The following is a 26,490-nucleotide window of genomic DNA, read 5'->3' as shown; positions in this document are numbered from 1 at the left end:
AACCCAGACAACTGAGGAAGATAGCAGATATTGATCTCTGAGCCCCATGCATGTGCACAGGTGCCTCCAAATCCAAACAAGCAACTGCATATGGCTAAACAAAAATGAACTTCAGGGCCTTGTGCACAGACATGGAAGGACAAACACACAGCAGCAGAGCAGGCATTTCTTTCCATTTTATTATTGTTATTAATATAAAAAATAAAGTCTATTTTTTCCCAGGTTAGAATGTCTGAGGGGAACAAATAGTCACACAGCTTAAGCCACCTTGCGAATGCTGGCAGCACTCAGAAAATCCCAGGCCCAATTCATGGCCAGCGTTGCCCCATGTACTAGAAAATAAGTTAGCAGCTCTGGAATTAGTGTGCGCTTCTCTCTGTAGACCGAAGTGTAAGGCAGTGCTTCACCCCAGACAGACAGACAGACAGACAGACAGACAGAAAGACAGACAGACAGACAGACGTGAGTCTGGGGTTACAGTTCCTGTGCTGATTTCCTTGCATCCCAAGGGAGCCAGAGATCTCAATCCAATGTTATTCTACAGTGTCTGGATGAAGTCTTGTTCTTAGGTATGGCATTAACAAAGGGCCAGTCCAACTCCAAGTTGTCCAGGGTCATGATGCAGATGTCACCTCTACATCAGGGAAAGGGACTCAGAAAAGATAGAAAGCTGGGTTTATCTACAGAGGATAATCTCCCACGACCTAAGAGTCAGACCCATCTCTAAAACCCTTCATGAGGCAGATTAAGAGTGCCAAAGAGCTGGGTGATGGTGGCACACGCCTTTAATCCCAGCAGGCAGGCAGGCAGGCAGATCTCCATGAGTTCAAGGCCAGTGTGGTCTACATAGCAAGTTCCAGGTCAGCCAGGATTACACAGAGAAATGCTGTGTAATCAAAAAATGCCTTTGTAATCTCCCAGTCCTAGACACAGTTTAACCATGTTGTAAAAGCACTGGGAGAATGTTCCAGAAGAGAGCTTCAGCTGGAAATAGGCTGCAGAGGAGAACTCTTGAGCTGGGCTCTAGTTCCCCCTGAAGATCATGCATATTCAAAACACCTCTGGAGACCATTAAAACTCTAGGTTTAAATGACAGTGTGGCCCCATCAGCAGCCTGCAGGGTAGGGGAGGGGGCGACAACCAGCTCATTTCTATGACACACACTGCCAGGAACTGGGCCAACAGCCCATCACCTTGGGCTGCACAGCACCAAGTGGATGGTGGTGATGCTGGCTCTTATTTCTCAAACTAACTTGAAAATAAAACAACCAAAAGCTGAATACAAAAGGGGTAAGAGAGGTGAGGGCACAGTTCCCAAGCGTCCTAAAGCAAAAGCTTGACCACACCCTGAGTGGACGGCAGCGCTGGTGACGAGAGCTGTGAGGCTGGCTTCCCAAACTCCAAGCGTTTTCCTGACCTTCAGACAGAGCAAACCATATTTATTGGATGAGAGCAGTTTCCCAGATGCTACACAGGGCCCCAGGGGTTCTAAGAGTAAATGTCAAGAGCGGGAACAAGTCTCACAGGGTCTCAATTTTCTCTCCTGTGAAATGAAGAAAAGGATACTGGCTATCTGGTCCCCTGGTTTCAAAGGCTGCAGAAAAAGCCCCCAATCTCAGAAGACCCTACAAAAGTGTTCACTTCTTGATCACTTCATTTACAGTAGGGAGTGCTTAGAGTTGAACCCAGAGGCTTATGTCTACTGAGCAACATTTCCAGCTCCTTGAATTTAGCAAAAAAAGAAAAAAAAAATTAAAGTTGAAGAGATGATTCAACAGGTAAAGATGTTTGTTGCTTAGCCTAAAAAAAAATTTAAGTTCAACCCTGGAACCCACTCAGTAGAAAAAACTGACGTTTTTGCAAGCTGTCCCCTGACCTTCACACATGAACTATAGAAAACACACTGTGTATATGTGGGTACTACACACACAATAACTATAATTTTTAAAAATCTACTTTAAATAAAAAATTTTGACTGGGCATGGTGGTATGTATGCATTTAATCCTAGCACACAGGGTGCACAGCAGGCAGCTCTTTGGTCTGCACAGTCCCCTTCAAGCCCCAGGCCAGCCAAGACTACACAGTGAGGCCTGGTCTTGAAAATAAATAAATACACTTAAAAATATGTGTTAAAGGTCCAGAAGCTAAGTGTGCACTGTTTATCAATTCACTTCCTTCCAGTGCCTGCCTTACAGCTGTCAGACTGACATGGCCTTGGGCCCAGGGCAGTGCAGGCTTCTTTTGGTGAATTCCTAGATCTAGAGGCAGCTATGGGCTCTATGGGTGAGAAAATAAAAGCAGCATTAGCATCAGTGCTGTTTCCCATTCCTGTGGCAGTTTTCAGGGATCTGGTCTGGCTGGACTGATTCAGTACCTTAGTTTCTTGAAGGTTTACAGATTTAAAAACAAGGGCTGGGTGATAGCTCAGTTGGTAAAAGTGCTTGCCTTGCAGCATCAAGCCCTGAGTTTCATTGCCAATGCCCATGTAAAAAGCCAAACATGCTGGCTCATGCTTTTGATCTCAGCACTGAGGAAGCAGAGGCAGGGGGATCCCTGGGGCTTAGCCTACTTGAGTTCCATGCCAATTAGACTTTGCCTCAAAAATCAAGGTGAACATCACTTGAGGGGCACCACTTAAAGTTGACCTTTGGCCTCCACATACACAAGTATATATTGTATCCCAACTCACAAAATGTTCTGGGGGAAGTGCAACTCCCCAGCAAGGGATCTGGATAGGACTTCCGCTCTCTCCTTGTTTGCCTGCCCAAAATAGATATCTAAGTTGGCTGCAAGCAAAGGGTTTATTCAAGGCCAGCCTGGGCTACAGAGGAAGTTCTCACAAAAAGGAAGTAGAAGCTAAGGTTTGCTGCAATAATCCTACAGCCTTAAAACTAGAGACAAGGAGGGGGTTGAGGCTAGTGTCTGATATGGGGCAGCCTAATGCCTCCCAACAGAGTTTATCAAAGGTACTGACCCCTTATCACCCACACTGGTGCCGCTTGGCCGTCTGTCACCACCATCTCTGTTTTTGGTTCCTCGCCCTGAGGCTGGCCCACTTGTCCGGCTTGGGGACTGATCATACACGAAGTTCCTGCATGATGCTAGTTTGGACTCCAGGGCCTGGGAAGAAACGTACTTTCATCAGTTGAGGTATAGACAAGGGACTGGAGAATATCTAGCTTGAGGAGGGAGTGCTTGCCAAGTATTTATGAAGCCCACGATCTGATCCCCCGCAATTCATAAACTAGGTATTGAAAGGGGTAAAATAAACTCAAAGGATTCACTTCTAGGAATGAAGGGACCAGACCCTCACTCAGCCCCTGCTTTAGCAGCCATGACAGGCTACAGAAAAGACATATAGACCTCCGACCCAAGGAAACTCCAGATCCTCTGGCCTCTAGGAGCCTAGGACCAAAACTGAACACAAAGAAACTCCAGATCCCCCCAGCCTCCTAGGTACTTGGTTCCTGGGAACTGTTTGGTCACAAAAGAAACTCCAGGGGAGAACAAAACCTCCCCTATTGTCTCCAGGATACAGTTCTGAAAGCAACTGGTATCTGTGTACAACAGGCCACCTGCAAGTAATAAGACAAAGCCATAGAAACCACAGAATGTTCCCTCTCAGCACTGACCAATGAGAATACCTGGTACACAGGTATTTCATGCCAAAAACATGACTTTGAAAACTTTCTTGATTGTTTCCCAAATGTCAGCCAATCAGAAACCTACCCGTACCTACTGACGTAATCCTGTAACTTTTGTCTTTAAAACCTAGCAATAGACAGGGAACTTCACCCGCTCTGGGAGGCTGCTGCATCAGCTTGCTAGAAGGGGTCCCTCCCACAGTAGGATAGAACAATTAATAAACCTTGTGCGTTTGCATTATTGGTCTGTCTCCCTGGTCTCTTAGGGGATCCTTGTGACTTGGGCACAACAGGTATGGCATACCTGTAACCCCAAAACTCAGGAGGTAGAAGAGACAGGAAGTTCAGAAGTTAAAAGTTATCTTCAGTTACACAGCAAACTTGAGGCCACTCTGGGCCATTTGACCCTCTTCCTATTACACCCTCCCTCAGCCTTCAAGGAAACAAAAAAGACAGGGACGCAAAAGTATGAGAGCCACTAGGCATGATAGCTTTGACCCCAGCCCTCAGAAGGCAGGGGCAGGCAGATCTGTGTGAGTCCAGCAAAACCAGATTCCAGATCCCTTGTCAAAAAAACAGAGATGGGAGCCAGGGGAGAGAGAACAACCTAAATTGTGTTCCCAAGATTCCGAGGGGTCCTCAGTAGAACCCAGTACATCTACAAGGACTAAAACTACCCACCTAAAATATCCAGAAACTTCCCAGAAAAATCATTAACTCCACCTAGTGAAATATGAGCTAGGCATGGTGATGCACACCTGTAATCCCAGCACTCAAGGGGCTGAAGCAGGAGAATTTCTGTAAGTTCTAGGCCAGCCAAGGTGACATAGCAAGATCCTGTGTCAAAACAAAAACCAAAAAAGAACTACCCTCACCAAATACCAACAATAGTAATCGTCTTCTGGAACCATTCACTTGTTTATTTCATTAAGCCTGCACAGAGGGCCAAAGCAAGGCTTTGAACTCGGAGGAAACAAACCTAAAAATATTGCTCTCTCTTCTTGAGATGTTCTATAGACAGACTGAGAGGGGGGAGGAAAGAGGACTAATCCATTTTAAAATGGTCCTTGGATTTTTTTTTCTTCAAACTAAGAAACAATCTACAGCTGAGCATTGTAGCCCACAGCCATAATCTTAGATTTTGGGACTGTGAGGCAGGAGGAGTGTGCGGCTGAGATACAAAATGAGACTCAATCTTAGGAAGGAAGGATGAAAGGGAGGGAAGAGAGGGAGGAAGGACAGAGGAAGGAAGGAAGGAAGGAAGGAAGGAAGGGAAAAAGGGACACAAGCATAGACACCACCTTATTATCCCCAATCCCTTGGGAGGAAAGATGGAAGATGTCTGAGAAGGAAAAGCAGACCTGGATTTCGAGCACCCGACCCCTCTGCAATGAAACTCCCACCTCATGAGTTAAGATGCTCAAAGGCATAGAAGGCCTAGCCTCATCTAAAACTCAGATCTCTGTGCAAAGAGGCCCTGTCTAGAATCACCTTCAGACAAAACCCTGCAGAGGTCAGCGCTTACCCCAACTTTCCGAAGCAGGTCCCCAACGATGTTTAGGGCTGATATCCGGGCTGCAGGTGTGAGTGGTGTTCCACTATTAGAGCTGTCCAGACCTGGGTGTGCAAGAAGCATGGGTCACACAGTATCCTACAGTCTGTGTCCCACTGTCACCAAACTCAGACTGTGGGGATGGGGACGGAAGTGACACCTTCACTTTGATTCTGGTCACCATCTTATTTCATTAAGGAGTTAACTGAGCAACATACCAAGAGTCCACCAGTCTATTTTTGAGTTCTTGGTAAGATTGTCTTAAACATCTATTTTTTTACAGGTTAATCTTTTTAAACCAAGCCAAGGCACATCTAAGAATTCCACATAGCTCATTAATATTAACAATGACCAGTATAGATATACGCATGGTGAAAACAAAGTCACAATCTGGGAAGGGAGGCGGCGTCCCTCCTGTCAGTCTGGGCATTAAGGTTGTAGCCACGCATCATCATAGCCAGCTGAGCAACCCACATCAAACAGCAGCACTCACAGCCTTTGATGGCCTAACCACCAGCACACCACGGCAACCCCCTTAAGTAAATATAAACTTGTTATAAGCTCCTCCCCCAACACAGCTGGTACCACTAACTTGTTTCCCCATGTGGTGGTTTGATTAAAGAATGGCCCTAATAGGCTCATATATTTGAATGCTCAGTTACCAGGGGGTGAAACTGTTTGAAAGATTACAAGGATTAGGAGGTGTGGCCTTGTTGAAGTAGGTGTTGTCCTGTTGGAGGTAGTGTTACTGGGGGTTGGCTTTGAAGTTTCAAAAGCCCATTCTAGGCCCAGTATGTCTACTTGTGGATCAGGAAGTACCTGCCTGCCTGCCACCATGGTCCCTGCCATAATGATAATGGACTAAACCTCTGAAACTGTAAGCCAGCCTGCAGTTAAGTGCTTTCTTTTATGAGTTGCCTGAGTCATGGTACCTTCACAGCAACAGCGACTAAGACACCAACTGAGTCATGTGAACCCTGAAACACAGGAAACTGCTCTGGGCTGAGACCCCAAAACCACACAGCAAGCAAGGCTTACACTGAGCTAATGCTTATGCTCTGGAACCAGCCAGCTTGGTTAGGTGACTTCAGGGACATAGGACTACCACCTGCAGGGCAGGTTGTGACAGAGCTCTGTGAGGTCCTACCTACTATGAAGTTTTGTAAAGACTGTCTAGCATACAACAAGCATTTGATAATTGTCTATTGCATTCAGGGGCCTGACTCATCAGGTGAATCAGTCAAAACGCTGGAGACAGAACTCAAAATGTTCAATTTAACCACACCAATTACATTGGACCCATTTCCTCTTCCCCTCATAAATATTTACTTATTTATGAGACAGGCACTCACTATATAGACCAGGCTAGTCTTGAACTCTCAATACTACAGCCTCTGCCTCCAGAACACAGGGATTACAGATAGGTGCCATCATGCCCAACTCATGGTGCTTTTGACTGTTACTTGTGTGTAGTATTTAGACATTTGGATTTCTAGCCTCTGAGGGTACAAGGAGAGGTCTGCTAGGATAGATCCACACCTTCTGTAGCATGAGGCAAGAGTTGACGCTCTTCTAGATAGATCTGATGTGCCATGCCTCACTCAGCCTGCCCCACCATCGTCCCCACATGACTCTCTAACTTGAGCCAGACATGAACCATCTTATCCAGGACCCACACGAGGTTCTTGCCAGAGCAAATTTTTCATTCACTCACTCACTCATTAATTCATTCATCCATTCATTTTTGAGGCAGAGTTTCTCTCTCTACAAAGCCCTGGCTATCCTAAAACTCACTATGTAGACTGGCCTTGAACTCCAAGCTCTACCTTCTTCTGCCTCTTAAGTACTGGGGTTAAAGGCATTCACCACAACATCTGGCCTAAGAGCAAACTCCTTGAATCAAAAAAAAAAAAAAAAAAAAAAAATCTCCCTCTGGCCCATTTCCTCACCACGTCTGAATATTCCTGGTGTGTTCAAACCAGAGCTGGGTCCTCGGTGAGCTGTGGGAGTGGATGGCACAGAGCCTGTGGCTTGCACAGCCATGTCTGTCCTTTCAGTTTCTACGGAGCCTGGCATGGGTGTCCGGGGCTTGTCTTGCTTCTGCTGCACAGCCAATTCCTGCCGAAGATCTGTGCAGGGAAAGGATCCAGAATGTGAGGCCTTACTTTTGGGTGAGGACAGGACCAAAACAAGAGGACTACGACCTAGAAATCAGACTGGAAACTCTGACTGGAGGGACACCAACATGCCCTCCTAACAGTTGTGAAAAAACAACGCACTTTCCTTCTGAATGAAATACAGAAGAATGTAAAACTATGGTACATGCTTCACAATGTGAATGGCTAAAAAGACTTCACATTGTGGTATAGACAGAATCCCAAGTGAACTCCCACCCCCAGGTCCTTTTCCAAGTCTTGTTTTTTTCTGCATGTTATTTTTTTTTCTTTTCTTTTTGAAATTTGAGGACAATTTTATTAGAGTTTAAAAGAGAAACCCAAGCAGGCAAGCTTGAAATCTCAGCAGCTACCAGATGGAAGTATAGAGAAAAGGAAGAGAGGAAGCCACATCTTTGAGTTAGGCTAATGCACTCAGCAATGGCAAGGGAGTGAGGAAACCTTCAGAGGGAGTAAGAAAGCCCAAAGTGCCAGGCTTTGGTCAGTACTGGAAAGAGACAGAGGGGAGAAGGAAAAGCAATTCAGAAAGTTGGGTAGACCTGTAGATCAGTAAGGCAAAGGCTCAGCAGATGACTGCCTTTTTGCTAAGTATCCAGCAAAAAGATCCTCCCAGTCACCAAGTGTCTACCGCCACTTGGCCTTTCCAGACTTCCTCTGTATACTGTTCACATGTGCTAGAGGCTCCCACTGAGCATGATACAAATGATTTTAGGAAACATTAGCAGGTAGATGTGCCACTTGTATCTTTCCCCTTCCATGAAGGGCCTGGCCCATCTGCCCCATGACATGTCTACCAAAGCCCACTCATTTTAATAACTGTTTAACATTCCACAAAACAAATTCCTATGATTTATTGGCATCTTCATTACTGATGGCTACAGGTTGAAGAGGCCAATAGCTCTTATCTAAAATGTTTTGGACCAGATGTGCTCCAGATTTCAGAGTTTTTTAATTTTTTAATTTTAATTTTTTAAATTTTGATTGACTTTATCAATCAGTTGAGAATTTCTCCCATCCAAAGTTTTTTTTGTTTTGTTTTGTTTTTTCAGACAGGGTCTCTGTAGGCCAAGCTGGCCTTGAACTTGCTCTGAAGCCAAGTATGATCCTCCTCCAAAGTACAGGGATTACAGGTTTGCACCACCGAGCCCAGCTCCAGTGAGTACTCCTAATGGGATCCAACATGTTCTGAAATCTAAAACTACTTAAACTTGACTGTTGCTCTTAAAACCCTATCTAGTGACTACATCATTGGAAATTAAATTGTCATAAAAAAAAGAAAGAAAAAAGAATAAAGGGACGTGCATGACGGCACACCTTTAATACCAATATGTAGGAGCCAGAGGCAGGCAGACTTCTGTGAGTTCCAGGCCAGCCTGGTCTACAAAGTGAGCTCCAGGACAGCCAGGACTACACAGAGAAACCCTGTCTTGAAAAATAAAAATAAACAATTAGGACTTGGAACAAACTCTCTTGAGCACTCAGCTTGGATGGCTCACCAATGAAGGTCTCATCATTCTAACATCTTCATGCCTGGACCAAGAGGAGAAGTTGGCCAACAACACAATGGCATTTTTATCCCCAAGAAACCTTTGTGCTTCTGCCGGGTCTCAAGCCTGCCTGGTATGTGTGGAATCATTCTCTGAAGAGTCATTCCTGAACCGAGGAGGACAAACCCATGAACAGAGCTGAATCTGTCCACCCCAAGGCTTTTCCTTCAGACAGGAGGTGTCTGACAGCCATCCCAGTGATCACTGACAGCCTTGGATAATTTGGGCACCCATCCTGGCAAGTGTCCACAAAGAGCTGTCCCTCAGCTCTGTGAGGCCTGCTCATATACCAAACAGCTCCAGACTCCCTGGGAAGGCAGTGCTAGACAAGGCCAAGAATAATGTTGTCTTGGGTAGAGAGGTGCCACACAGGGAAATACAGGGGAAGCCTCTGACCTCTTGCTTCATCCTTCAACCTCTGCACAGATTCTAGAAGATTTTCCTTTTCATCCAGCTCACTCTCCAGGAAGGCATTTCTTTCAATTGCTTGATTCAAGCGCTGCTCAAAGTCTTCCAGGGACATGATTGTGGCTCTGGGTAGAAGAAACACAAAGTTATCCAAGATAGCAATGGCAGCATCTGTTGGTGCCTGGGGACCTGGAAGATGTGACAGCAGATGTGCCTGGGCTATCCTAAATACCACAGGCTTTGTGAAGTCTGTTAGCTTCCTGGACCTCAGGATCTTCACACACAAAATGGCATCATCTGAGCTGAGAATATGCGCCAGGTTGTGTTTGGGGTCAAGTCTGGCGATTTCCATATAGCACTTAGTGATGACCTAAGGCCTTGCCCATCAGGACCACATGCTCTGTCCCATCATTGATGGCAACCAGCTCCAGCTTGTCTAGGAATGCTAATTAGCATTCAGAATAGTCCAACACACACACATACATACACACACATCACACATACAGACATACACATATACACCCCACACACACACGCGCGCGCACACACACACACACACACACACACACACGCGCGCGCGCGCACACACACACAACACACAACCACACACACACACACACACACACACACACAGAGAGAGAGAGAGAGAGAGAGAGAGAGAAGAGACCAGCATTCATCTCTTAGTGACTTTAAAGTTAAGAAAGTGATGCTGCAGACATGGCTGTCACTAAGTGCTCAAGTGCCTACCTGAGCTAAGAACCCCAACATCCACATAAAAAGCTGGGTACACAGCGTGACGTGAGCCTATTATGCCAGTTTAGATGGTTTTCTGGCTGCCTGGCCAGCCTAGCCAGATAGGGTGCTCCAGGTTCACCTACAGACCCTCTTAAAAACATGGCAGGGGGATTCCCTCCCCATGCACACACATGTGATGATAAAAAACTGAAGTTTCAAAAGCTCTGGGCACTCAACCCTCCATCCAGCTGCCCTCCAAAAGTCACTCCTGTGTGAACAGGGTAGGTATTTCACTAGAACACAGTAGTAAATTGTGGTAAAGGCACCAAGGGCTGTAGCTTCAAAATAATAATAATAAAGAGTCCATTTAGTGTAACTCTGTCTAACCCAGCTACTTTCTCCGAATCTGATTCCTCATACAGAAATCAGGGGTAGTAAGGGCATCTGTGTGACATGAGGCAGGAATAAAGTGGTCCAAGCAGTAAACCACAGGCTTTTCATACAGATATGTTCATGGTGGCACTTTTAAGTAGAGGCCCTGTGTTTGCCCCAGAAGGCATCTAGGAAGCAGGTCTGGAGTCTACAATTAACACAATATTCCTCCCTGTAAGCTCCCTGGGGTCTTGTTCCTGCAACTGCAGGGGAGGGCTCAATTTGTTAGCTTGTTCAACACTCCTATTTACATCATGTTAGCACCTGTTCTCAAAGGGTCTTAGAAGAAAGCAGATGGGATAAAGTTACCTAAGGCCCCTACTTAGTAACAACAAAATGAAAACATTCAGGAGACTAACATTAGGATCTGTTCCATGTCCAATATCCCTGACATGACAATGAAGAAAATCAAACATCTAGGAATTTCTAGATAGAGGGACATGGATGCTTCTGGCAAAACAGATGCGTGCTCAGGACTCAGGAGGCCCAAGCGGTAAAGAAACTGGTCCTCTGGGCTGGGGAGATGGTACAATGGTTAAAGAAACTGCTACAAGTACAAAGACAGAGTTGGGATCCCAAGAAGCCATGTAAATACCGGTGGGCATGGTGGTCTGCTTGTAGCTTCTGTATGGGAATGTGGAGACAAAGAATCTCAGCGCAAGCTGACTAGACCAATCAACCATTTAGGTGTGCTCAGGGTTTGACTGAGAGACCCCTGCTTCAATGAATAAGGTGTAAGAGCAATGAGGAGTCCCAACATCAACCTCAGACCTCACATGCATATATACACACATGAAAACATGCATATACACACATGTACACTGCACATACATAAAAAATGAAAAGAAAAAAGATTCTTCAATAAGCTAATGTTAAATTATTACTACCTTAAGAAAAATATCAATTGGTATTAGTGGTGGGGGTGGGGTGGGTGGGCTACAACAGACACAAGAGGAGACAGACTTGAAAGACTATTAGTGAAGAATCATTACAGGTAGAAAACTCACACTTCCCTAGAGTCTCAAATATAAACAGTAGGCCAGGTGTAACTATATATCCTTGTAATCCTAACACTTGGGAGGATAACATAAAAAGATTACAAATTCAAGGCTAGCATGGAGTAAATAAAGAAACACTGTCTCATTCCCCTGCCCCCTCCCAAACTAGAAAAACAACCAATCAAAACATAAGCCAAGTACCTTTTTTATTTATTTATTTGTTTGTTTGTTCGTTTGTTTGCCTTCCTCTGCCTCCGCAGTCCTGGGATCAAAGGTGTGTGCTACCATGCCTGGCACAAGTCAAGTGTTTCAAAAGACTGGATAACAAAAGGCCCTCCTAACTGACTGTTACGAATACACAAAAGTCAACCCAAGCACACTAACTAAAGCACACATTACACAAAATCAAAAAAACCTCCAGATACTTTGCGGTCATGTCACAGACTAAGATGAAACAATGAATATACCCACACAAATCCAGTTTCAATATACCAGGTAGGGTGACACATTTTTAATTCTAACACTTAGGAGGTAGAGGCAGAAGGGTCAGGAGTAAAGGGATCCTTGGCGACAGAGTGAGTACGAGGCCAGTCTAGGCTACATGAAACCCTGTCTAAACTTTTAGAAGACCCCCTTTCACTCTCCCCCAAACTCCAGCTTCAAAATGTGTAAAGCATGACACAGAGAAACCCTGTTTCAAAAAACAAAACAAAAAAAGTGTAAACCAGTGTGAGAGACCTAGCTCGGTGATAGAGCCCTTGTCCAGTATGCAGATAACTCTCAATTTGATTCCAAATACAGATTTGGGAGGGAGGGAGGGAGAGAGGGAGAGAGGGATGGTGGGTGAAAATGTAGCTCATAGAAAACGAATACCATAGCTACAGGTCTTTTAGAATTCAAAGCTGAGGTGAACCCATTTCTCATCTATTTGATTGGCAGAAACCCTAAGTCTAAAAAACACCGTGTTAAAGAGGCAAATTGGAAAACAAGGACTTGGTACAGAGCCACTGGGAATATAAATTGACAGATGTGTGTCATCAGGCAGGGCCATTCCACTTATGGGACCCCATTGCATAGGTGCACATCAGAGGAGATTGCTCATTACAGAGACACATGTCAGAAAAGGAACTAGGAGGCAGTAAGACATCCATCCAGTCCCATGAGCCGGACAAGTCAGTCATCACAGTATCAGCCAGTGTCAACCACTCAGTAGACAAACAAGGGTGTTCTATGTCCTCCACAGACAGAGATCTCCAGCATCCATTGTTAAGTGAAAAAGCAAGATGTCCAACTCTGAGTACAAAGTACTCTGTTATGGGGGACCTGAGGTGGAGGATAACAATGCCTTTTGTTTTATTCTATGACATTTTCATACATGAACATCATTTTGATCATGTTTACCATGACCACTCATTACCCTATTTTGTCACCCACCCCCCTCCTGTGTTATTTCCTTCGTTTTTTATGTCTTTAGCATGTGTGACCCAATGAGCCAATGCGGTTGCTTCCAGGTGTATGGACACTGTAGTTCTGCACTACTGAAGGAAGTCTCAGCTGTAACCATTAACTATCTGTCAATCCTTGGGAAGATGTGGGGGGTCTCACGAGCCCCTCCCACTTTCATGACAGAGTGCTGAACAGTTTTGATTTTCGTTTGTTTTAATTTCCATTAAAAACAAACCAAACCTCTGGAGCTAGAGATAGCTCAGCAGATAAAAGTACATACTGTACTGCTCTTGCAGAGGACCCCCATTCAGTTCCAGCACCCATGTCATGTGGCTCACAAATGCCTGGCACTCCAGATCCGGGGAATCCACACCTCTGGCATCCACTGACACCTACATATACATATCTATACACAGATACAATTAAAATCTTTAAAAAAGGGTCTGTAGAGATGGCTCAGTGTTTAAAAGCACTCGCTGCTCTTCCAGAAGACCAGTGTTCAATTCCCAGTACACACATGGCAGCTTTGCCATGTGGCTTGGAACCTTTTCTTAGTACAGCATGCCCATCTTGCTTCTCTCTTCTGCTGACTCCAGACTCCATCCCTCTTCTTCCCAGCATTCTCAGTTTGGCTCTCCTGCCTAACCTGTTCAGCTATTGACTAGTCAGCTTGCTTATGAAGTTAATCATAGCGACATATATTCTCACAGTGTAAAGGAAGTTGGGCCGGAAGAGACTAGGTGGGTGAGATAGCCTGACACAGAGAGAATACTGGGAAGAGAAAAGGCAGAGTCAGAGGGGTCGCCAGTCAAACACAAAGGGAGCAGGATGCTAATATAGGTACCACCAGCTGGCAGAGTGTAGAAAAGAAATATGGGTTAATATAAAATGTAAGAGTTTGCTCATAACAAGCCTAGCTACCAGCTGAGCATTTATAATCAATATTAAGTTTCTGAGTGATTATTTGGGAGCGGCTGTGGGCAGAGGAAAACTCCGACTACACTGTGTAGCTCTGGCTGTCCTGGAACTCGTGTAAATCAGGCTAGTCTCAAAGTCATAGAGAGCCTCCTGCCTCTGCCTCCAGAGTGTGGGGATTAAAGGTTTGTCACCATCTTCCGGCATGGAAACTGCATTATTGGTACCAATTCTTTATCTGCCCCCGCACCCACACCCTCACTGGAGCCCCACTGTGGGTGGAATATATTCTCTTACTCAGTGTGACCATTTGATTTGCTTTTGATCAAAGATATATGTGTGGAAATGACAGTGGCTCGCTTCACAATGTGGCTTCACTTACTGTCTAAATTACATTTATTATTACTGTGATGAAACACCATGATCAAAAGCAACTTGGGGAGGAAGGGTTTATTTGGCTTACACTTTCAGATCACTTATTGTTCATCACTTAAGAAAATTGGGGCAGGAACTCAGGCAGGGCAGGAGCTGATGCAGAGGCCATGGAGGGTTGCTATTTACTGGCTCCCCCACTGCTTGCTCAACCTGCTTTCTTATGGGACCTAGGACCAACAGGTCAGGGATGGAACCACTCACAATGGACTGGGCCCTCCCACATTAATCACTAATTAAGAAAATGCCCTACAGGCTTGCCTGCCTATAGCCATTTTCTTAAATGAGGTTCCCTCTTCTCAAATAACTTTAACTTATGTCAAGTTGACATAAAACTATCCAGGACACATACCACAAACTATAGACTAGACCAAATATAAATCCAAAAATAGATACCAGGATAAATGAAAAATTAATATGGAATGGAACTGAGTTCAATACCCTTGAGGAAATGATAAAAGGTTAAATAAACAGTGTGTATCCACCTGAAGAAAACCAAACTAGACAGGCATATTCTAACCAAGAGGATAAAAAAGTAAACATAACAAAGGTGTAAAGCAGCAGGGTAGTGGTGGCGCACACCTTTAATTTGAGCATTTGGCAGGCAGAGGCAGTTGGATCTCTGTGTGCTCCAGGACAGCCTGGTCTACAGCGTGAGTTCCAGGACAGACAAGGCTACACAGAGAAACCCTGTCTCAAATAAATAGATAGATAGATAGATAAATAGATAAACAAATCAATAAGCGTGAGAAGCAGTTATCTGTAGGCACAGCAGAAACTTGTCAACACTTGGACGAGAGTGCCTCACAAATGTGAAAACCTGAGTTCTAATCTCCAGAGTCCATGTAAAAGCCAGACCTGTCAATGGGAGTGTCTGCAGTCTCAACTCTCCTACAGCGAGATGGTGGGTGGAGACAGAAGGCAGGAACTTCTCTGAAAGCTCACACCAGCTAGGCTGACATACACAGGATAAAACAAAAAAAGAGACCCTGAGTCTAAGATGAAAGGCTAGGGCCTTGAATATTCCAGGTTGTCCTCTGACACACATGAATGATCATGGGTGCACATGGGTAACCACACCATACCACACATGCCCTCATAAATGGAGGCAAAACAAAGATATTTTCAGATAAGCACAAGTCTGTTACAAGCAGTCCTACCCTGTTAGAGATCCTGAGGGTAGTCTTTCAAACTGGAGCAAGAGGAAACTAGATAGAAACTCGCATCCTCAGGAAGGCAGGAAGAACACCAAGCATGTTCCATCTTGCCCATGAGCACCAAGTTCTTCGCACTCAATTCAGTATTTGCTTCCTCACAAACCTTGCCCCACCTACCGTTTGGCTCTCTCCAGGTCGTCATTGGCTTGTTCCAATTCCCGGATGTATTTCTGCAGTTGATCTTTAATGGCTTTTGTCTGAGCCAGATCATCTTCCAAGGCCGAGATCTGCCGGTAGCCTTCTGAATGCTGCATTTCAAACTTTTCCTTCAGGACAGAACAGAAGCCAGGTCAGCAACTGAAGATTTTGACAATCCACGTTCACATCCCATCACCAACACATGAAATATGGGACGTCACTCACAGATGGTGCCATCTATCTGTGGAATACATGTGATGGCTTTAGGCATTGAATTTAAGTTCTTCCCCTTCCTCCCACACCAGCAACAGTATCTCATCTTCTTTTCTTGAGAGTGTCTCATGTATCCCAGACTGGCCTCACACCAGCTGTGTACCCAAGAAGCAAAGGACGATCTTGAACTGATCTTCCTGCCTCCTCCTCCAAAGTGCTAGGACTACAGGCAAGAGCTTCCAATTACCCAGGGTGTCATGCGTGCTAGGTGAGCATTCTCAGTCTCCAACAGAGGCACAGCCTCAACATGACCCCAATATCTTAAGGAGTGTCTCTCCCTTCATTTTTAGGTTCCTGAGTTATCCCTTCTAACTTCTCCTGTGAGGCAGCTCGAGGCCTCCTCTCCCAGCCTCTCCTAGGCTCAGTAAACATCTCTCCACAGACATGAAATTTCAGGTGAGAAGCAGTTGTACTAGCTAGAATTACTACTGCTGTGATGAAACACCATGACCAACGCAACTTGGGGAGGAAAGGGTTTATTTGGCCTACACTTCCATATCATTGTTCATCAAAAGAGGTCAAGACAGGAACTCAAGCAGGGCAGGAACCTGGAGAAGCGGATACAGAGGCCATGGAGGAGTGCTACTTACTGGCTTGCTCCTCATGGCTTGCTCAGTCTGTGTTTTTATAGCTCCTAGATCCAACCCAGGGATGGCACCACCCACAATGGGGTGGGCCCTTCTCCATCAATCACTAATTTAAAAAATGCCCTACAGTAACAACTTATGGCAACATTTTCTCAATTAAGGTTCCCTCCTTTCAGATGACACCAGCTTGTATCAAGTTGACACAAAACTAGCCAGGACAACAGAAGATGCTGGGGGTTAGTAACAGTCATTCAAAGTATGCATGCCCTGACTTTCCCAACCATGTTCCTGCTAATCCTCTCAGCACCTGCCTTCCTGTCCTCGCTCACCTGGTCCCTTCAGTGCCCAACAACCTTCATTCAAGGTGTCCATAGCCAAAGGAAGCCACATGCACTCGCCCAGGACTCAGCTACAACTCAATATGGCCCTGCTTCACACATGAGCACTGTACTTCAGCAAAATAGCAGGAATGATATTAGTTGCTTGTACCTCACAAAAGGAAACAATCAGATACTTAGTGTAACAACCATCCTAACTTTTTGATCCAAGACATTCCCCAGCAGTGTAAGGGAAGAGAAGCTCAGTTTGACTGGCCAGTACTTTCCAAGAGCAAGGAACAGTCCATATGACATCTCATTGGTTAGCTGCTGCCCATTTGGAACAGATAACATGTACCTACTGTGGGTCAGCCTTTGGGCTTGTATGTGTTAATTCATCTGATTCCATGCAAGAGATATGGAAACTAAGACTCAGTTACTTGCCTGGTCCAAGGTTGCATTGCAACAAACAACTAAGCCAAGATCAGGGCCACCAGAGCATGTATTATTAAAGCAAGGACACTCAGTAATTTCCATGCAGGCCATCAAGAAAGTTTAAATAGATAAATACATAAAGGCCAGCTCCTCTTCTTAACTAGATTCAAGAAACAAAGCTGTTATGACAATGGGATGTGCCAGGAGATGTCATGGTACCCATGCCTGAGAGGTGGGATGATGGCCCTCAAAAGGAATAAATGATTTGCCAGATGACAACAGGGAGGGGCCTTCAACACCCTAAGGCTTCTGGGGTTTCCTGGCAAGGATCAGACAGCACTTAAGCAAAAAGAAACTGGATACGAGATCATTGACTGTGATCCCAGGAAGATGTGGAGACCCAGATGCTCTGCCTGCATAGATTCAGATAGTTTGACTTGGGGACATGAAAACTGATGCATCACTGAGCTTCCATCTGGGACTGATTGTGAAAGGCTGATGGAGGCCTCAGTCAGTGCTGTTTGATGCCTCACAGGCTGCTGAAGACACACCTGCCATAGGTGATTGATACTGACAGGCAATTACAGGTGGCAGGCTCTCTCCACAGCATTTCTTCTCTCAGTCTCTCTACTGAGCCTCATGCCTCTGGCCAGAGGGTATAATGAAGAGGTTTTCTGCAAGCTCCAGGACAAGTCTTGAAGCATATAATTACTCAAGTCACTGAAGGTATGTATGTACCCTATGAAAGGCCTTTAAGGGCTCCCCCAACATTTGTCCATGCCACAAACCTTCCTCCCCACAGCTTCTAGCCCTGACAATGGACCTCTCCTCAATGTTTGGACATATACTGAAAAATCAGGACTCCAACAGTGACCAGGACAGGCTGGGCTCAGCTATTCATTGGTGTGGACAATGCAGGCCTTGTGAAGAAGCCAGGACTCCATCTCTCAAAGACAGTTAGAAATCCTGATATTTCTGAGAAGCTTCATTATGATATATATATATATATATATATATATATATATATATATATAAAACTTATTTATAAGATATACAGTGTTCTGCCTGCATGTATGCCTGCATGATAGAAAAGGGAACCAGATCTCATTACAGATGGTTGTCAGAATCATGTGGTGGCTGGGAATTGAACTCAAGACTGGAAGAGCAGCCTGTGCTCTTAACCTCTGAGCCATCTCTCCAGCCCTCTTAAATACATATTTTTAAACCTTGAAACTGAGCTGGTAAGATAGCAACTGCTGCTAAGCTTGATGACCTTGGGGCCCACATGATAGACAGAAGGAGAGAACCCACTCCTGTGGATACAGAGACCAGAGAACAACTTGCAGACATCAGTTTTCTCCCTCCACTATGTGGATCTCAGGAATCAAACTCAGGGCATCAGGCTTGGTGGCAGGCGCCTATACCACCTAAGCCATCTCGATAGCCCAGAAGTATTTTTGGCTATCCCAACCTCAGGAGTTCAGAGTGCTATTTGTTTCTGGCAGATGAATGCCAGGAGTACTACTCACTATCTTATAGTGCAAAGTTTGGCCCCTCACAACAGTGTCCAGTCTCAAGCAACACCGTGCCTCCTCCTTGTCTGAAAGAACACATTCCAAGACATTCTGCTACATCCTCCAAAACTACAGACACCACCAAACCCTATACATGTTTTGTTATTCCCACGTTTGCCTGTGATAAAACTTAGCATACAAACTAAGAAATTACCAATAGCCAGGTGGTGGTGGTGCACACCCCTTTAGTCCCAGTACTTGGGAGGCAGAGACAGGTAGATCTATGAGCTCAAGGCCAGCCTGGTCTACAGAGCAAGTTCCAGGACAGTTAGGGCTACAGAGAAACCTTGTCTCAAAAAGAAAAAAAGTTAACAATAATTACAAAATAGAATGATTATAACATTACACCATATTAAGTTATTGAAAACGTATAGATTGTTTATGTCTGGAATTTCCCATTTAAAATTTTAGATTTTGTTTGATCACTGGTAAATAAAAACATAAATAAACTACAGACAAAGGGTCCAAATAGAACTACAGTACCCAGATAATAAACCTGCTTATGACTGCCATGGTTCAACAGAATGTTCTAGATGATATTCTGTGATCCCTGTGTCCAGAAGTAAAATCCATGAGTCACATGTGGCTACAGAGCACTTGAACTGTGGCTAGTGTTACCAGAAGAATTAATTTTTCCCTCAATAGCTTTCATTTCAATAGCCACATGTCACTAAGAGATACCATGTTATACCTTGTAATATATAAGAAGCAGTCATTCTAAAGTCAGGCATGATGGTGTTCACCTTTAATCCTAGCACTGAGGAGGTGAATGTAAGGGGATCAGGAGTTCAAGTCCATCCTCAGCTACAGTTCAGGGTTGGTCATAGTGAGTCTGGGCTACCTACTCAGTCTCAAGAATCTGTAATTCTAATGACACTGTAGCCTGTGATGAGCTCTCTTTGCCATGTCCTTTGTGAAACCAATACAGACCACCACCAAGAAGGGCTGTAGGCCAAGTGTGAGAATTGTTTTCCAAAGATTTCCACCCACAGCCGGGCGTTGGTGGCACGTGCCTTTAATCCCAGCACTCGGGAGGCAGAGGCAGGTGGATCTCTGTGAGTTCGAGGCCAGCCTGGTCTCCAGAGTGCCAGGATAGGCTCCAAAGCTACGCAGAGAAACCCTGTCTCAAAAAAACAAAAACAAAAAAACAAAAAAAAGAAAAACAAAAAACATTTGGGCTGGAGAGATGGCTCAGAGGTTAAGAGCACTGACCGCTCTTCCAGAGGTCCTGAGTTCAATTCCCAGCAACCACATGGTGGCTCACAACCATCCGCTATGAGATCTGGTGCCCTCTCTGGTGTGCAGATATACATGGAAGCAGAATGTTGTATACATAATAAATAAATAAAATCTTAAAAAAAAAAAAAAAAAAAAAAGATTTCCACCCACTGGGGCAAAACACACCTGACAGGATTGCAGGAGGGAGTGGGCCTGCGTGCAGTCACTTCACCCCACAAGACTGCTTCTTTAGTTATGCAACACCTGCATGCCATCTACTTGACGTAGATGGGCAGAATCTGCCACTAGCTAACCATAGAGTTATGGAGGTCCGTACAGACAGGCAGGAAGTGATGTAGCTGGGCAGAATCAGAATATAAGCAGGGACAAACAGGAAATTGCTCTCCTCTCTTCTCTGCGGAGATGTAGCAGGTAAAGGAGATGTAGGTCCGGCATTCCTGGTAAGCCAAGACCACGTGGAAATACTTAAGATTGATAGAAATGAGTTAATAATTAAGTCAGAACTAGACAGTAAGAAATGCTAGTCACCAGCCAACAGCTTTATACTAATATAGCATCCAGTGTTTCTTTGGGGCAGAGAAGGGCAGCGGGATCTGCCAGGCTAGGAAATTCACGTTACACCTGCCTGTACACATGTCCCCTAGGCCCCTCACCTTCACAGTCTCCAACTCCATTCGAAGGCGGTTATTCTCTGACAGGAGGTCCCGGTTCCTGGTTTCAATTTGCTGTAGCTGAGTCTCCAATTCAGCTTCATATTCCCGACTTCCCTCCTGGAATTCTCGGAGTTCTTCCTGTGTATTCTCTGCCCTGAAGCAGGATTACAAATAAATTTATCACAGAATTAATGATGCTGGGTATTTGTGCTGCAGTGGGGTCTGTGGATCATGACTTTATTCAGCCACCATTGTTCCAATTTTATGGACAAGAAGACAGTTTGTTAGAACCGGCACTGAAGCACACAACTGTAATCTTAGCATTCAGGAGGCTGAGGCAAGAAGCTCAAGAATTCAAAGATAGCCTGAACTACATAGTTCTGAACCCAAAATACACACACACACACACACACACACACACACACACACACACACACACACACACACCTCTTAGATATGTGCACTGGAATACCAGTTTCAGATTTTAAAACGAACCTACCTTTTTTCATTTTTATTTCATGTGTATGAGTGTTTTGCCTGGTATCAGATCCCCTGGAACTGGAGTTAAGGATGGTTGTGAGGCACCATGTGAGTGCTGGAAACTAACCCTGGATCCTCTTGAAGAGAAACAAGTGCTCTTAACCTTAAGCCATCTCTCCAGCCTATTTTGATAGCACAGGTCCCCTACAGAAGACCTGACATCTAGGAATAGATAAAGACCAATCCAGAATATACAACGAGGTAAGAGGATGGTTAGGCACCTCAAGTATTTGTGGTTCAAATCCCAACTCTGCCTCTCCCAGCTGTGCCACAGGCAGACTGCCTTCCCTAAGGCTCAGGGGCCTCTGTAGAGCAAGGTGATTCTAGTTTCTTCCTGGGTCAGCAGTGTTGGCTTCGGGGCTGCCATGTAGGCAGCCACCATCATCCCAGGAGGAAACAGTGAGGGACACTGCAAGGCTAACCTCTGCTTGTAGGTCATGGCCAGGTCTCTCCAATAGTTGGCTTCTTCCTCCTCTGATCCAAAAGTCTTTCCCAAGTCCTCCATGGTAAAATGGCCCAGACCTCACTCTTCCTGTGACATGGTGTCTAGGAGAAAAGTTTAAAATTCATTAGCAACTTCTGGGTAAACAGATGGTCTTTAATTAAAAAAAAAAAAAAAATTAAACTTAAAAGCCCTGAACTTCATGTTAGATCAGATGGAAAAAAAATGCTTTCTCAATAACTAAAACTAAATAAAAAGTATCCTATCTCCAGTTACAGCCCAGGGGAGAGAGAGAGAGAGAGAGAGAGAGAGAGAGAGAGAGAGAGAGAGAGAGAGAGAGAGAGAGAAAGAGAGAGAGAGAGAGAGAGATCCCTGAATTTGGTACCTAGCATAGGACCTCAGATCCAAATAAGATACCTTCTTCCTGCTCCTCTCAAGGGGACTTGTGGAAGATGCAAGTTACTTGTAAATTTTTACAAAGCCCTAGGTGAGCTCAGGGAGTCCAAAATTCAGGCTGGAAGGTGACCCATGAGTAGCATGGGAAAGCATTGTACTCCTGGCATCCTAACACTCAGGAAGCCAAGGCAAGAAGATGGCAAGTTCAAGGACAGTGTGGGACCCTATCTCAAAGAAAACCAAAATAGGAGAGCTGATGGACGAGGGAAAGGAGGACACTAGATACACAGATAAAAAGTAGCTAGGCTTGTGGGGGAGCTGAGGAAATAGAACAGATTAAAAGCCAGGGGTTAAGTCACAGGCAACTTTTTAAACACATTAACAAATTTACTGGCCCACTGTATGTAGTGGTAGACTCCTGTAATCCCAGACTTGGGAAGCTGAGGCAGGAAAATAGAGAGATCCTAAGCTAACCTGAGCCACAGAGAAAGACGCTGGAAAGAGGGAAGGAAAAAATGAGAAAAAGGAGAGATAGAGAGACAGGGAAGATGCTTGGATGCCACTGGGGCACAGTGTGGAGAGTGGCAGATGGACTCTTCAACGCAGGGGTTCATCCTGGTGGCGTGGCTGGCTGAGGAGGGCCAAGGAGTAAAATGGGGATCTTTTGCATTGATCCAGAAAAAGAAGTTGGGTAGAAAAAGAAGTCAGAATACAGAGGAAGGGAGAAGAGCCCAGGGACCCTTAGAAAGCAACAGGGGTCTGGTACAGTGGTGCCACTTGGGAGTCCAAGAAAGGAGGAGGAGGGCTGCAGCCCAAGTCAGGGACCTTAAATCAACCTGGGCAACACTGTGAGACCTGGGGGGAGAGGGGGGTTGAGATGGCTCAGTGGGCACAGTGCCTGCCACACAGCATGAACATGAGGACCTGTGTTTCAGCCCCCAACCAACACTCACGTAAAAAGCTAGGCTACACCCTCAGTGCCGGACAGTTGTGTGATAGAAACGGGGGGGGGGGGGGATCCTTAGAGCTGGCTAGTCAGTCTAGCCCAATCAGTGAGCTCCAGATTCACTGAGAGACCATGTCTCAAAAAAAAAAAAAAAAAAAAAAAAAAAAAAAAAAAGGTGGAGACTCAACTAGCCCTAGATAAACCTGTGCATCACAAAGCAAAACCAAAACCAAAACAAGGCATGAAAGTGGAATGGGAATTTGAGGGGTAGGGATCTAAGAGAGTGTAGGGCTGCATATGACCACAATGTATTATACACTTGTATAAAATGGTCAAAAAAAAGCAAGTGGAGAGTGAGCACGCCTTTAATACCAGTACTTGGGAGGAAGAGGCAGGCAGATCTCTGAGTTCGAGGCCAGCCTGGCTATACAGAGAAACCTGTCTCAAAACAAACAAAAAAGCTGAAAGGGAGGCAGAGAAGAGAAAGAAGGAGCCAAATATTCACACATAACCAATATGATGATGATGGGAATACAGCGTGCACTTACAGAAGTGTGAAATACATCAAGAGTCAGTAAGCCTAGCTTCTGTCTTCAGGATCCTTAAGTACTAAGACATGCAAGGACATGTCCTTACCATTCTGTAACATGGAAAAGCACCAGCAGAGAACAACGGGAGAACTCTGATGATGTTAAATAAGAACAAAATGCACTACAGTAGAAGAGCGCTCACAGTAACTGCTGTTTCCTTCTCTGCAACAGGGATACAAAGGGATGGGAGGAAAGTGCCAGAGAAGGGCTAGAACAGGCACTGAGTCTAAGTACTTGCTCCTGACACACTTCTTTACAACAGACTTGTTGGTAAAAGAAGCTAAGGCAGGGAGGGAGAGAGGGAGGCAGGCAGGCAGGCAGGCAGGCAGGCAGGCAGGCAGGCAGGCAGGCAGGCAGGCCGCACCTATGTTAACGATTCTAAAAACCAAATACCTGAACTTCAAAATAATGTAGAGTTAAAAATGTTGCAGATCGGGCTGGAGAGATGGCTCAGAGGTTAAGAGCACTGACTGCTCTTCCAGAGGTCCTGAGTTCAATTCCCAGCAACCACGTGGTGGCTCGCAACCATCCGTTATGAGCTCTGGCCCCCTCTTCTGGTGTGCAAATATACATGGAAGCAGAATGTTGTATACATAATAAATAAATAAATAAATAAAATCTTTAAAAAAATGTTGCATATCAGAGTCCAATTATCTCATGCTATTTCTAGTACCTTTGAAAGCTATTCATTGCCCATCCCAGTATCTGACCTAAGGTCCTTGTAAGTATCAAACCTAAAATGTGTTCTGAGAAGACTTCTAGATTCCACTAATCCAAACTCTACTAGGGTTTTCCCTGCTGTGACCTGTGTCTGTAGCCCCTAGCACTGTATTTGGTTAAACACCTTAACTTATTATTTTCTTTATTCTGTAACCAGTAAGACCTCATGTAACCAGCAGTGAAGCATGGTGTTTGAGGAAACCAGAATCTCTGCTCTTGGGCCACTGTCATTCCTATTGGGTTCTAGAATGAACTATTATTCTGCTCACCTCAACAGAGAACTGTGTTTTTGAGTTGAAAATATGGTTACATTTGAAATTTTAAAAGGGTTACACTTGGTAGGCTAAGGATGTAGCTCATGAATAGAGAGCCCTGCCTAGAATGCCCAAGGCCCTGAGTTCACTTTCCATTACTGGGGGTGGGGTGAGGATTATATTTGAGTAGGAATCAAAACAAATCAATCAAATTGTTGTTGGAAGGTCATTTTATTCTATTGATCAAGGTGCCAGGGAATCTTCCTACAGTGGCCTAGGCCCCCTCCAACTCTTTTCAATCATTTCTTTAATACCCACTCAGAGTTGGGCTATATACCAAGCACCCCAGTGCAGGCTGTAGAGGCTCACACTAGGAAATTCCCTCTGAAGGAAAGGAGATTTAATCTCACCAGGCTCACAAATTCTAAAGTAGAACACACGTTGGAAGCAAAAATAATATCCTCACAGGATAAACCAAGTTAGCAAACCAAGTAGAGGTAACATATAAAAACCAGAGGCCCCTGAGACTTCAAGGGGATTGGTTGGTCACAGATATTTAAAACTTCATATAGAACGCTGTAAAAAGGAATTGCTTAAATCTCAAAACAGGTTGAATACCAGTGTGTTGGGAGGAGTGCATGGTCAGATAACTTCAGGTTTGGGGAGTAGTTTGTGTCAGATGTACTCCAAAAGCACCGACCCCAGCCCTAAGAAGTTATCCTAGCACACAATACCCAGAAACAGCCAGCAGACAGAGAAAAATCACAAACCTCCACCCTGCTGCAAAAGGCTTCTTCTTTATTGGGGAAATCGAGGAAGGCTCCAGCTAAAAAGCAAGAGGATGGATGCACAGCCTGGCACAAAACCGAGATGACTAGGGAAAGATAAAGTCGCTTCGGAGCCAAGGTGACTCGGGATGCCCTCGACCTCAAAGAGGTAGGTGAACTGGGTTTATCCCATCTAAACTGATGTTGGAGAAACTTGAAACATTCGGCGGCCGAGACCCAAGAGGCACCGTGGAGGAAGTTGGACACAAACCGGTACCCGTGCGGCAGCAGTTGGGGACACCGCCACTGCGGGATGAAGGGGCAGGCGAAGACCCGGGCTTGAGGAAGGGTCAGCAGAAGAGGAACAGAGTTGGCCAGGGCGAGCGGCGGAACTCACGATGGAAGGTGGAAAGGTGGGGGGTCAGGCCTGGGGACTCGTCCGCTGGGCGCTGCGGGGCATGGGGACCCCCGGCCCGCAACCTGGCTTCACTTACCCCGCCCGGGCGGCGACGATCCCGGTAAGGCGCGGGCCAACAGGGCCTGACCGCGGTCCCAGCTCCGGCCACCCCTCGCAGCCCGCGTCTCCCATTGGCTGCCGCGTCTGTCTCGACCAATCAGCGCCGAGAAGCGAGGTTTGGAAACTTTTCCTCCTAGGCCCTGGCGCGTCGCCGCCAACCAAGCCCCGGTGGTGCTGGGCGGGAGGGGGTTCCTGAGGCGCGGGCCGGTGGCCCGGAAGGCGGGTGTGCAAGAGGGCCTGCAGGCGGCTCCATGCACGCGGTGCCACGCACCGGAGAACACCCGCACTCCTCTCCTTCACATTCATCCGTTCTTGTTCTTGCGCCAGAAAAGACAAAGGTGCCGTTGGTCGGAGAACCCCGGGCTTTAGATTAGCTGGTTTCGGGTTGCACTTGCAAGCTCCCTACCCAAATCCAGAAATGCTACACTACCCTTGAATGCACTGAGACAAAACTGGCGTAGGAAACAACAACCTTTCGCCCAGCGCACAAGGGCCCTTGTTCTCAGACCTTTACACCCCAAATAGAATCTTTAGCAATAATTTCTTCTCAAACAGCGTAATTTAGTGTAGAAGAGCTTGTCTTTGAGTTCTACCCCTTTCC

At 45.5% G+C, this 26,490-nt stretch overlaps 1 protein-coding gene across 6 annotated transcripts; it reads right to left on the bottom strand.

Annotated features, from left to right (window-relative positions):
* Window positions 1–156: 156 nt before the first annotated feature.
* On the bottom strand, window positions 157–26,010 carry Nde1 (nudE neurodevelopment protein 1). Of its 6 annotated transcripts, none has more exons than XM_027387921.2 (9): window positions 25,867–26,010; window positions 21,680–21,803; window positions 20,718–20,871; window positions 15,619–15,767; window positions 9,315–9,451; window positions 7,147–7,326; window positions 5,171–5,262; window positions 2,976–3,121; window positions 157–1,417 (listed from the first exon to the last, which is right to left on the bottom strand). In XM_027387921.2, the coding sequence occupies exons 2-9, from the start codon at window positions 21,760–21,762 to the stop codon at window positions 1,324–1,326; spliced, it is 1,035 nt and encodes a 344-aa protein (XP_027243722.1). In that variant the 5' UTR covers window positions 21,763–21,803; window positions 25,867–26,010; the 3' UTR covers window positions 157–1,323. The 6 variants fall into 6 exon arrangements, with proteins under 6 accessions (XP_027243722.1, XP_027243723.1, XP_027243724.1 ...); XM_027387922.2 differs by having other exon boundaries at window positions 25,770–25,880; XM_027387923.2 differs by lacking the exon at window positions 25,867–26,010 and adding an exon at window positions 25,376–25,400.
* Window positions 26,011–26,490: the final 480 nt, after the last annotated feature.

Source organism: Cricetulus griseus, assembly GCF_003668045.3.
Source record: "Cricetulus griseus strain 17A/GY chromosome 1 unlocalized genomic scaffold, alternate assembly CriGri-PICRH-1.0 chr1_1, whole genome shotgun sequence".
NCBI lineage: Eukaryota > Metazoa > Chordata > Mammalia > Rodentia > Cricetidae > Cricetulus > Cricetulus griseus.
The sequence above is the reverse complement of the archived record's forward strand: the minus strand, read 5'-3'. Positions and strand labels throughout refer to the sequence as shown.

What these genes read in the sequence shown, in the direction of transcription:
- Nde1 (XM_027387921.2), bottom strand. Translation starts at nt 21,762, where the DNA reads ATGGAGGACTTGGGAAAGACTTTTGGATCAGAGGAGGAAGAAGCCAAC. An exon ending in TGGAGTTGGAGACTGTGAAG is followed by an intron (nt 15,768 to 20,717) that starts GTGAGGGGCCTA and finishes TCTGTCCTGAAG; the next exon opens with GAAAAGTTTGAAATGCAGCA. An exon ending in ACCAGTGTGGGTGATAAGGG is followed by an intron (nt 1,418 to 2,975) that starts GTCAGTACCTTT and finishes CTCTGTCTGAAG; the next exon opens with GTCAGGAAAACGCTTGGAGT.